The sequence below is a fragment of the Ornithorhynchus anatinus genome, chromosome 7 (genome assembly GCF_004115215.2).
Source record: "Ornithorhynchus anatinus isolate Pmale09 chromosome 7, mOrnAna1.pri.v4, whole genome shotgun sequence".
Taxonomy (NCBI): domain Eukaryota; kingdom Metazoa; phylum Chordata; class Mammalia; order Monotremata; family Ornithorhynchidae; genus Ornithorhynchus; species Ornithorhynchus anatinus.
In genome coordinates, this window is record NC_041734.1 from 4,275,508 (window position 1) to 4,288,935 (window position 13,428).

At 40.2% G+C, this 13,428-nt stretch overlaps 1 protein-coding gene across 1 annotated transcript in view; it reads left to right on the plus strand.

The window, feature by feature from the left end:
- MYBL1 (MYB proto-oncogene like 1) overlaps positions 1–2,829 on the plus strand; it is a 29,201-nt gene extending 26,372 nt beyond the window's left edge. Inside the window, 1 exon segment of the mRNA XM_029069317.1 lies at positions 165–2,829. Within this exon segment, the coding sequence (XP_028925150.1) occupies positions 165–293 (129 nt within the window). The 3' untranslated portion in view covers positions 294–2,829.
- Positions 2,830–13,428: the final 10,599 nt, after the last annotated feature.

The window sequence follows — 13,428 nt, forward strand, 5'->3', positions numbered from 1 at the left end:
CTTTTAAAGAGTTTCTTTTTATAACCAAAGGAATAATATAGCTTTTGGGTAGGCATGAATATTTTAATAGCCAACTTTTCTTATTATTCTAATATATATAGATGTGTGTGTGAATGTGTGAGAGACCGACCTTAAATCTACCTTGAAATATGTTTACTTTGTAGTCAAATTGTGAGTGGGAAGCAGTAGTTTACGGGAAGACGGAAGATCAGCGAATCATGACCGAACAAGCAAGAAGATATCTAAGCACATATACACCCACCAACAGCACTTCAAGAGCTCTCATCTTGTAACGATCATTACAGAGGATGAAACAAACTCATTCCCTCACTCTGTATTCAAATTTAGTGAAATCTGTCTATTGTTTTTTTAAACTTTTTAGACCAACTTAAGAAGCATTTTTAAGTCTTTTTAATTAACTATAGGCAGGCAAGAGGTTAGGCCATTTTAGTAAGGGATAGCATGAAGGTTCTTGCCGGGCGATTTTTAGAGATGTGTTTTTTAAAAGGTAGTTTTTAAAGAATAAGGTGGGGGAAAAGAATGCATGTGTGAATATTAACAGCCAATTTTTAACACACATTTATACATAAAATAGTTGGCTACTCTGCAATTTTATTTGTACAGATCACAAGTACTTAATTGTTTCTGAAAACATAGTCTATGTATGAAGTGCATACATAGTTTTAATGAAATTTGCTTTTACCTAAGTGCTTATCTGCTTATGTAGCAATTTCTTCTACCACATACCCGGAAACACAGTTGAAAGGCGCTTAAAGGATAGAACATTGCACTACTAGTTTTTGATATGCTTCTAAAAACATTAAAATTAGCTACAGTGTTAAATATATTTATTTGTGAATGGTACTAGACATCAGAAGGTAGTCAGGGTTGAATAAAGGATGGTGTTTTTTTTCATTTTTAGTGAAGAGTCAGTATTTTCTTCATAAATCTCAGTGTGAAGCTGAGAGCTCTGTTGAATGTATTGTACAGTATGTAGGAACAGGGAAACTGTAAATTGGAAAGGAGCCTGTTTTTGTAATTTATTTTCAAGCTTAAATGTAGATATTTATATGTATACAGGGTGTCTAGAAGCCAATGTTGTTTCCTGTTATGACAGCTAAGGACAGTTTTTACTTTAAAGTATGGAACGGCCATAAGTTCTATGGGCTGCAAAAAATAAAAATCTATACCGTATGTCACATCTACCTAAATATTGCACTATACCCTTTAAATCATGTTGGTTATAAAGTAGTTTTTAATCCTTTTCTAAATTATATTCTTTTTCCTTTTAGATTATATTTGGGAGTCATGTAAATTAACTTGATAATTTGTATATGTGCTTTAAATTTTGACGGTTTATTTTTATGTTTAACATGGCACCTTGGTCTCTAAAACAGTCTTAACTGCACTTGGAAGTTCTATTATTTACTTAATATTTCAAAAGTAGAGAAAACATTCTCTTATTTATGAAAACTTTAGTCCTTTTCTAAACTTTTTGTGTTTCTCTACAGGTTACAACAGTTGCTTCAGTTACCTATTTTAGGTATTTGCACTTATTTCTTTTTGAAGGAATGTCTTGGTTTGCTTTTGTTGTAGAGATTTCATGTAGTCCATTTCTTGCATAATATGTTGTGCTGTCAACTTAAAACACTGACAGGTAAATAGAATTGTACACTGTAATTCTAGATATTTATAATTCCGACACTCTCTCCCTCTCCACTCCCGAAGTATGCTGCTACAAAAGAATAGCAGAATCGGCTTGCTGCTAAGAGAGAAGGAAGGAGTCACCATATGCACTGTGTGTTCAGATACAAATCAAATGATGGCAGTTTCTCAAGTTAACTTAATGGGATCAACTATTACCTGGCAAATTCTTGCTAAACATACCAGGAATACAAGAGTTTGTTTCCAAACCAAAGTGATTTTTAAATACTGAAATATGAAAAATATGAAATCATTTTTTTAGAGCTCAAGGTTGTCCCATCTATTTTTAGATTAAGTCGAATTTTAAATATTGAATGTTGGAATATTTTGCTACTGGACAGAAGAGCAGAATGACTTAACTGCTTAAATCTGAATTCTATTTTGATATTTTGCCTATGGAAAAAAGTGCAAAAATGATCTAGTTCCAAGATCAGTGCCTCATTGATATCAAAAGGGGCAATTAGTTTTAGCTTCCTTAGCAAAGTTTCTCGTGTCTTTTTAATTGTTACCTAATTGACTTCTCCAAAGCATTTCAACTTAGGGGAAAAATGCATTTAGAAAGTCAATAAAGTATCATTTCACATAAATTGAACAAATAGATGGCAGGGTTTTTTAATAAAATCTGGAGCTAGCTAGCACATAGTCTGAAATCATCAAGGTCTAATTATCTGTGATCTATTTAAAAATGTAAATTTTTTTTTTCCTTGAGCATTAAGTTTCCAATACTGGCTAATTTGTTCCAAATGTATCAGCTTTAAAGACTACTAAATATGGCAAATATTTGGTTGGTATTGGTTCAGCCCTTCAGTTAACTGCTTTGTTGCTTTTGCAATAAAGTTTTAATCTTTAACATGTCAGACATCTTAAATCACCTTTTTAGTGTCCTAAATATGTGTGCATTTGAATTTCTTTCAGGATGTTTTTAGACTAGACATACATGTAGCAGCCAAACTTGCATGGAAACTGACTTACCATGTAAAATACTCCATTTTGAGATTTTGACATTATTGTACAACAAATTACTTTGACTAAGGTTTTGTTGTACTGGGAAAACTTGTCCATTGTAAGAGAATCTTGCATACAAAGATATTGACATCCAAAATAAAGCATCTGTGTACAAGCTAATGTGAAATCCTTTTTATTTTGTATGAGAAACAAGTGGTTTGTGTCTTAAGGAATTGGTCAGATCAAAAGACATTAAAAAACAACATTCCCCAGAGCTCAAGTACAGGTGGAACATTGCTAAGAAGGCTAAGGGAGGTTTAGGAGTTTTTGTCACTACTTATTTCTTTTAAAAGATCTTCAATCATTTGGATTGGATGATTTAGCCAATCATCTGCCAAAAGGCTCGGAGTTGAATTGAATGACCTCTTGGGGTCCCTTCTGACTCGAGTGTCTTTGGTGTTTGTTCTATGCGACTTTTGTCTTACAACCTAGGAATCTGTCAGTTTGTTTGGACCTTTAGTGCAGTCAACAATAGAGGACTAGTATTTTTTTGGTTGTGAGAGCTCCCATGCACTAAAACATCCTCACTTACAGGTTGGCTCATGGACCAGTGTTGATCAAATGAATGTGACTTCATTCAGTCGTATTTATTGAACACTTAGTGTGTGCAAAGCACTCAACTAAGTACTTCTTTGGACTACTGTGAGTTCATATTGGGTTGATGTCTACAGCTGGTCTCTCCACAGTTTTCATTTTGTCAAGGGAACAAGACATAAGCCTTTCAATAGTTTTGTCAAGTCTTGTGCGATAATATGTAAGAGGAGAGCCACAGAAATATTCCCTCCTCTTCCTTGTTCTCCTTTCGTCCCATCTTTGTGTTTTAAGGCGACTACAGATGGGATCCAAGAGATCCAGCTACAGTACATATAGGCAGGGATGGGACATTTTAGGAAGAGACCCTTCTAAAAATCCCAATTATCATAGAATTTTAGCACTGCTGAAACTCCCATGTATCCATCCAGTCACATCATGAGAAAAGACTGGGTAGCTGAGGATTACTCTAGATGAAAAATAGGCTCATTTAGCTTTCACCATCCAGTTCACTTGTTGAACTCAGAGCAGAACTATATGCGTAATGATTTGGGTCATGCTCTCCTGTAACACATAATTGGTTTCCCTACATTAAACAGGCCAACTTTAGCAAACACAGGAACAATCTATCCTGAAGCAGGCTTCCTCTCAAAGCTACTTCCCTGGGTAAAACAACGTAACCGCTTGTGAGTCACAGTTGAAGTTTGCCCTGAATTAACTTTCATTTGGGTAGTGAGTTAACTGCAAACAACTTTCCTTTTAACAAATTTTAGAGGCTTCTTTTAGTCATCAACAAGGAAGTTTAATTTTTGGCACAATGAACTATATTCCTGAATTTTATAAAACTGAACTATTACTGCATCCTCTTTATTAAATAGAACTTACTTTGCGTTAGTGTTCTCATAAACTTGCTAAACTGCAAGCGAGAGTCAAAATTTTACTATGGCCATGATTCAGAACAGGTAGCCTTTGATTAAAGCTGTCCTTTAAATATATGTTTCCCTTTAAAAATAACAAGTGTTGATAAAATGGGATATTGTCTTACTATCACACTGCTAAGTGGACAGTTTCCCTTATTTACAAGGGAGAAGTAATTCAACCAGAAGCAGTAATGATGGATTAACATCACAAATTTAGACCAATTAGACTGTAAGCCCATCAATGGGCAGGGACTGTATCTGTTGCCGATTTGTACATTCCAAGTGCTTAGTACAGTGATCTGTACATAGTAAGTGCTCAATAAATACTATTGAATGAATGAAATTTGGTACTGAAAGTAGTTGAGGATAATATCACTCAGACATTGACTCCAAAAAAAGTTCATTCATGAGAAGAGGCAAAAGATGATATTGCTGTGGTATTTATACTGGAATTTTATTCTTCAATTTGAAAGGGCTATTTACTTTTCAGTTAAAAAAATACAGAATAGAATAATTTTCCCTAAATTATTCAGAGAGAAAACTTTTTTGCACTAAAGCAAACACATTTGTATAGGTGTTTTTATCAAATATCAAATACCAAACTTTAGTTTACAGTCTGACCAACAGGAAAGAAAAAAAAAGTTGGGGAAAGGAGTTCATGTGAAAACCAGTATACAAGAGTGAGTGAACCTGAGTGGGAAAAATTAGAGAAAGATGTGGAAAGAATACAGGTGGCTGCCCACAGGGACAAGATTCAAGAATGTGCGGGACCTGTGGAGGAAGACAAATGACTCTACAAATTACCAGTAATAGGGAAGTCAAATAACAGAATCCCATCCTATAAATCCCTGTCCAGGCTTAAGGAGCAGGGCAGAACAAATACTTTCTTAACTTTTTTTATAGTATTTGTTAAATGCTTACTAAGTGCCAGGCACTGTACTAAGCACCGGGATAGACAAGCTAATTAGGTTGGTCACAGTCCATGTCCCATTTCCAGCTCACAGTATTAATCTCCATCGAAACTGCTACCACATTAATCCAGGAATTTATAATAATAATAATTGCGATATTTGTCAAGCGCTTACTATGGGTTGGACAAAGTCCCTGTCCCACATGAGGCTTATAGTCTCAATCTCCATTTTATAGATGAGGTAACTGAGGCACAGAGAAGTAAAGTCACTTGCCCAAAGTCACACACAGATGTCAAGTCATGGAACTGGGATTAGAATCCATGACCTCCTGACTCCCAGGTCCGTACTCTATCCACTATACTAGGCTGCTTTTATCCTATCCCGCATTGATTATTGCATCAGTCTCCTTGGTTACTTCCCTGCCTCCTGTCTCTTCCCCATTCCAGTCCATACTTCATTCTGCTGCCCAGATCATTTTTCTATAAAAACATTCAGTCCACATTTCCTCCCTCCTCAAGAACCTCCAGTGGTTACTCATCCATCTCCGCATAAAATGGAAACTCTTTACCAAAGGCTTTAAAGCAGTCAATCACCATGCCCCTTTCTACCTTACCTCCCTGATTTCCTACTATAACCCAGTCCACACACTTCACTCTTTAATGCTGACCTCTTGCCCACATCTTGCCTCTGGTCTGGACTCCCTTCCTCTTCATATCTAACCAGATGATCATTCTCTCCTCTTTCAAAGTCTTCTTAAAAGCGCATCTCCTCCAAGAGGCCTTCCCTGACTAAGCCTTCATCTCCTCTTCTCCCACTTCCTTCTGCATTGGCCTTGCACATGGATTTGCATCCTTTATTCATCCCTCCCTCGGCCCCACAGCACTTATGTACATCTCTGTAATTATTTATATTAATGTCTGTATCCCCCTTCAGGCTTTCAGCTTGTTGGGGGGTGGGGGGGAATGTGTCTACCAAATGTTATGTTGTACTCTCCCAAACAGTTCAGTGCTGTGCACAAAGTGACCAGTAAAAATGATTAATCCCCATTTTACAGATGTGATAACAGATGCACAGAAAAATTAAGTGACTTGCCAAAGGTCACATAGCAGACAAACTGCAGTCAGAATTAGAACCCAGGTCCCTAACAGGCCCATGCTCTATCGCCTCAGTCATGTTGCTTCTCTATTCTTTGAAGCCATTTGTTCTGGAGATTTACTCTTTCCCTTAAAATGAAATAGGTTGGTTGTCTCCACGAAGAACACAATTTAATTTCATAATACAAAAAAGGGAGGAATCCTATTAAGGACCTCATTGCAATCCTCACTAAATTACTACAGGATATGTGATGGGTGAAATATTAGCCAACCACCTCTACAACCAGCCAATCAACTGTATTTACTGAGTGCTTACTGTGTGCAGAGCACCATACTAAGCACTTGGGAGAGTACAATATATGAGAATTGGTAGACATATTCCCTGCCCACAAGGAGTAATTAAAAGTAGGGTTCTACTTGGGTTCTAATTCTGATTTTCTTATTTTTATAACCTATTTTCTCTTCAAACTAACAAATTTACCCTCTTTTCTGACTCCCAAACTCTTACCCAAATATAGATAGGCTCAGACACAATATGTGAGAACACAGGACCAAAGAGCACCTGGTGCCAATTTGGGCAGTCCTTTTCCTTCCTCTGCTGCATAATAATAATAATAATAATGGTATTTGTTAAGCACTTACTTTGTGCCACACACTGTACTAAGTGCTGTGCTGGATACAAGCAAATCGGGTTGGTCACAGTCCATGTCCCATGTGGGACTCACAATCTTAATCCCCATTTTACAGATGAGTTAATCGAGGCCCAGAGAAGTGAAGTGACTTGCCTAAGGTCACAGAGCAGAGAAGAGGTGGAGCTGGAATTAGAACCCATGATCTTCACACTCCCAGAACTGTGCTCTATCCACTACACCATGTTGCATCCCCTCATTTACTCCCCAGAGCTAAATCAAGTCATGGTTCAGGTTTAACACATTTACTGAGAAGCTGATGAGTTCCATGTCATTCCAACTTGGCTGACTGACTGACTGACTGGAAAAAAAAAACAAAAACCTAGTACAATATGTTTTTGGCTTCTATTTTCACAATTTACTCTTTGGCAGCCATCATTTTTATATACTATCTAAAACTCTGCTATGATGTGGTAATGTGCCAGTCGACAGCTTCCTGAAACTAACCCAGAGCTGATGCATTTCAGTAGTGGACAGAGCAGCTCTTGGAAGTTGTTTGTAGACAAAACTTCAGCATGAAAGGCAACTCTAGAACCCCAAGATGCTATGACAGACTCATGGTGGCTTTTTAATAGCATGGGGAAAATACTTTCTACGTGGCACTAAACCGAGTTTCCCTATTGTTCCTTATCAAAAAACAGTCCTGTGGGGTGGGTGAATCTTCCTAATGAATAATAACCACATGGAAGGTCAGACTTATGCACTGTGCTCATTCACTGGAGCATGAAACGAACACATTTACGGGCTTTTGTTCAATGGGGTTGCTAGTTTGGGGGCAGATCCATTGAGCCTGCTCTACCAGGAACAGCAAAATTAACAGCCCTTCTGCTCACAGGCCACAGACCGTTTAAACTCCATCCTCTAGTAGTATAATTCCTGATGAACCAAGTACTGAGGTTTTTCCATTTGCTTCCTCCAGAGTCCAAACAGTCAAAGAGGAAGGGTTTTTTAAGAATTCTCGTTTTCAGGGAATATTTACAAAGCAATCCCCAACTGCTCTATTTTTAGGGCCTAAATAAAAGTATAAAGGATGCTGACAAATGCTATACTAATAAAAAACAAAGACTGGAGACTGAAGTATGAAGCCACTGTTGGTTAGATTTAAAAGAAGGTCTTTGGAAGAACCTGTACTTGACCAGGGTCATGACAGCTGGGGTTGCTGAGTCAAATTTTTTTTTTTTAGTTGTTGTTGTTGGTATTTGTGAAGCACTTATTATGTGCCAGGCACTAAACTAAGCACTGGGGTAGTTACAGGCTAATCAGGTGGGACATAGTTCATGGCCCACATGGGATTTACAGTAATAATCTCCATTGAAACTGCTACCATGTTAATTCAAGAATTTATAATAATAATAATTGTGGTATTTGTCAAGTGCTTACTATGTGCCAAGCACTGTACTAAGTGCTGGGGTAGATACAAGCAAATCGGGTTGGACAAGTCCATGTCCCACATGAGGCTTACAATCTCAACCTCCATTTTACAGATGAGGTAACTGAGGCACAGATAAGTTAAATGACTTGCCCAGGGACACATATCAGACAAGTCCTTCTGACTCCCAGACCCATGCTCTATCTACTAGGCCATGCTGCTTCATGTTGCATAAGGAATTTGACTTTTTGAACATTTATTATGTGATCCTGCAACAAATCTGTAGTGGGACTCTACTGACCGCAATGTCATCATTTTATAGTGGGATTGTCTCAAGTAAGTTTTTAAACTCTTCTTCTGCACCAGAGACAAGAATGCCTGAAGTCTCTGAACCGTGTTCCTAGAATGCTTTAGAGATACTTTTAAGAACTTATTTTTCCAATTTATTCGTTATATATGCGATTCCTAGAGTGGTAGAACAAAAAATACCTCATGACTTCCTGAATGCTTTAGCTCCCAATCCATCCGACAATCAGTAGAATTTATTGAGCACCTGCTGTGTGCACAGCACTGTTGTAAGTGCTTGGAATCAATCAATCAGTGGTATTTACTGAGCACTTACTGTGTGCAGAGCACTGTACCAACTCCTTGGGACAGAGATGGTAGACACATTTGCTGTCCACAAGGAGTTTACAGTCTAGAGGAAAGATTGGAAGAATCCAATAGCACACAGTAAGCACTCAATAAACATGATTAATAATAATTACTAATGCTAGTGCTATTAGATATAATTCTGACCTTAGAGAGTTCACCATCTACTGGGGGAGACAGCTCCCCAAATCACTTTTGCATGGGAAGCAATGGGTCCCCTGATAAATAGCGACTTGGTTGAAAATTCAGGAGAACAAAGTCAATTTCTCCAACTGCCACTGACTTGAAAAAAGCTCCTTCGTGTATAAATTCTGTACCTAACAGGCTGGATGGAATAGCTAGAATTAGAATACAAGATTCCCCAATTCCTGTGCTTTTTAGTCCACTGGAGTACGTGACCACTTGTCCATTGAATAGTTTTTACTGACAGAATTGATCGAATTTTATGAATTCTGATGTTCTAACTGGCCTTGCTTTAATCCAATAATTTCAGTTTGTGACAGGAGGCTGGAGGAGGAACTGAAAATATGTGCCCTTCTGATTCCATTGTCCAAGTTGTAGGATAATTTGATTTTCCAGATGCTCTAATTTATGGAAAGTGGACTCATTGCATTAGGGCCAGTGGATTGCCTGAAAGAATACAGTCACCAAACCAGATTTTTCAGAGATGATGTAATTCCCATGGCAGCGTGGTCTGGTTAGATGATGGCAAGGGTTTCAGAAGGGCCTGGAAGTTAGAGGGCCTGGTCTAATCCAGACTCTGCCACTTGTCTGCTGTGTGATGTTGGGCAAGTTAACTGCTCTATACCTCAAGTTTCATGATCTGGGAAATGGGAATTAAATCCTACTCTCTCCAATGTAGACTATGAGCACCATATGGGACAGGGACTGTATCTGGCCTGATTATCTTGCATCTACACCAGCACTTAGTATTGGGCTTGGCAAATAGTAAGCACTTAAATACCATAATTATTTCCATAATTATTAATAGGAATGCTACACTTATTGGTCCTTTTACTATCCTCCTTTTGAAGCAACAAAATGATGTTGGTATTAAAAATGGAGCCATGGGGGCCAACGTTTCATTTTGAGCGTAGGGGTTGAATGGGGGTAGAGCTTCTTTGGAGTGAGACTCAAGGAAGGAAGCAGGACAGACAGTCTTGGAAGAGGTAAAAGCCCTCTCTGTTTACTCACCACCCTATAAGATGCAATTTTGCCTTTACTTTTATGTAACATGCATTAATATCTTCTGAATTTTCATTGCTAAAGTTGTTGAGAAGCCCTTTAATGATCTGCCTGGGTTATGTGCAAATAATTTATATTAATGTCTGTCTCCGCCTCTAGACTGCAAGCTCATTGTGGGCAGGGAATGTGTCTGTTTATTGTGATAGGGTACTCTTCCAAGTACACAATAAGTGCTCAATAAATGCAATTAAATGAATGCATTACACTCCTAGAGGGACAGGGACCATTCTTGCTTAACTAGCTTTGATGGGTGCCCAACTCACTACCACACACTGACTGGCTTAGGGCAGTGAGGATGCCCTCTTGCCAGAGAACTTGTTGCCTATCCGTTTGCACACTCTTTAGAGAAGAAGCCAGGGTAGAGGAAACATTTGTGGGGAGGATGTGATGCCAGATAAACCCAATGCTGTGAAGACATGTTTGGCACATATTACAGCCCAGGTGGAGGGTGGAAATTCAAGTTAAAGGATTAAAAGGATAAGAATGTGACAGCTTTCAGCTAAATTAAGTTGGGGGCCTTGCTGGGCTGATGATGTCTCCATAGGCTCCGTGGCCAAAAAAGAAATTGATCAGCAATTTTTAATCCAGATTTTTAGCCGGCATGGTGAGACCTAACTATGGCTTGGGATAAGGGAAAGTAATTGGCCAAACAAAGACCATAGGCATTTCCAACAGCTGCCTGTTTGAACTATAATCCAGAGGCAATAGTTGTAAATGACAAGTCATAATGAACCCTGAAAAATAAAAACCATGGAGTAGGAGCCTCTCATCGGTGGCATTCAGAAGCAGGAAGACAGTGGCGATGAACTAGCTTTCTGTATTTCACTCAAAGGCTAAACAGCAGGTATCACTTTATACTTCAGTAGAGGTGGAGCTCAGGGGTGATTTTATTTTTCTGATGGTGTGATTTGCTCTGATTGGAGAGAACCCTTGAGCAGGTTAAAGGTTTGCTCTCAGCCTATGCGAGGTTGTAAAGTTGGCCCTGTCTGGGGACGGGCACTGGCCACCCTGCTGATTCAGGATCTCTCCAGCCCCTTCCTAGCGCCACCTTGCTCAAGTGCCTGAAGTCAGCCACAAGGGGCCAAGCCCACCTGGATGTAGACTAGTGCGCCCTGGCCCCACAATCTTTGTTCTTCCAATTTCTCAAATCGGAGCTGGTCCAAGATATGGGTGAACTGGATGACAGTCTGGGGTTCCACTGCCATAAGAGCACTTGGCTTACAGAGTTCAAATGAATATAAAATCACATGCGTTCATGTTTCTATTGAAATTAGTTGAGAATGTTGCATCAGACAGGATATGTGTTATAAATCTGCAAATTGGCACATGCAGTAAATAAATGGTTATTACCTATGTATGATATACTTGCATATGTTGACTAGTTGGGCTATTTTAAACAATCTGCTTGGGGTGCCAAAATACCTCGGGCCAGCTCTAGAAGAAATAGCCCTCTGCGGAGCCATCCATAGGGAGGGAGGGTGGGCAGGATGCTTTGCCAGCAGCAAGCCAGGCTGTATGTGTGTCCTCCTGCTCAGAGATTCAGTCAGGCTTTGTGTATGCCAGACACCAGATGGGAAGCAATTATGGATGTGACAACGAGGTCAATTGGCAGACACTCTCAGACCTGCTGCTGCGTAATTTTTGGCGGGAAGAAGTCTTAAAAATTATTTTAAAAAAGGAGAGAAATTAACTCTTTCTCTGTGACAGGGTCTTTAGAGAAACGTCCCTTTGATATTGTGGGTGCACCGGTTGAGGGGCTGTTCTGGCATACTCATTCTTCCTCTTCTGAAAACCCTTTTATTCTCAGTCACTGACTGAGCCATGCCAGCGACTAAGGGGGAGTTTCCATATGGCCCTGGGACAGAAAAGGCTCGATAAATGTTTGCACGCCTTTGAGTTCCAACTGGTCTGGGGCAGAGCTATTATTATTGTTTTAACCCTGAGTGCTCTGTGCATCAGGATGAACCTAGCTCGACACAGTCTCTGCCCTTAAAGGAACTTACAAGCTACATTAGGCACAGACACATATACACACTCTCTCAGAAAAGGGAAGTGTGGGTGGGGCGAGGTGTCAGGAGAGAGAGGAAGCGGAAAACATCAGTGTCGAAGCAGAGAAAAGGGGAATTTTTTGATCCAGCTTCTGGGCTGCCTCATTTGGGCTCCTGGAGAACGGTCCTGGATGGACACAGTCGGGGAGAAGTGCTTAGGGGGAAAGGGACTTGTGGGGTGCTTTTTGCAGTGAAATAGTTTTTATATCGCCCTGATGGCTGTTGCTTTGAAGTTGTGGGGAAATCTTGGTCCTGGGCTGTGGGGCACCCTCCCCACGTGACCACCCAGAGACAGGAAGCCTGTCCAGAGAGATCTCACCTAACCTCAGAGCTGGAAGCTCTGACAAAATCTGGGGAGACCTTCCCACTGCCTACCAAGGGATGGGAAGACTAGGTCCTTTTCTTAAAAAGGAAAAAAACCCTTAAGAAAACAAAAAACAAAACAAAATCCCCCAAAATTTGAGTTGTGTGGGGTATTTTGCCGTTTCTGTGCACTGCTGCCAAACAGACGGTGGAAACCCAGCGAACCACAGAGGATAGGTGCTGCATCTCTCCAGACAGCGGGGTGGTTTCACTCCAGCTCAGCGGGTGGTGATGCTGCGGCAGAAGCTCTGAGAAAAATGGGTAACTCTGAGCCCTTACCATACCCCAAATTACTTTTATTGGCTGCCCCTTTGCCCTCAGAATGGGGATGCTTGGACTGTCATTTTGACTCACATTAAGGTCCTGAATTACTCTTTCTTCAAGACCTCAAGCCACTTCTAGCAGAAGGGCAATGGGGAAAGTCTCACCTTCTGCCCAAGGCCCATCTTCCTGGCCCCAGTTGGAAGTGCTGAACTCATGATTATATCCTCCTTTTGCTGCTCCTCTGTTTCTCAGTAGACCCTGGCGGGCAGGGGGCGGGGGGCTCTCCTCATCATCATCATCATCCAAGGTGTTTATGAATACCCATGAGTAAAGAGCACTGTAATAAGTCCTTGGGAGAGTATACCAAATGCAAAACGCAACCCCCTTGCCTTGTTGGCTTCTGGGGCCTTGCTCTTGCTTTTACCCTATCATGGCACTCCCTCTCCTCCCAAATCCAGCAGTTCTCAGCCCTCCCTCATGGGCCTTCTAAAACCCCACTTCCAAAAAGCCTTGCCCATTTAATTTCTAACATCCTGGGTCATATCACGAGAAGCAGCGTGGCTCGGTGGAAAGAGCACGGGCTGTGGAGTCAGGGCTCATGAGTTCGAATCCCAGCTCTGCCACTTGTTGGCTG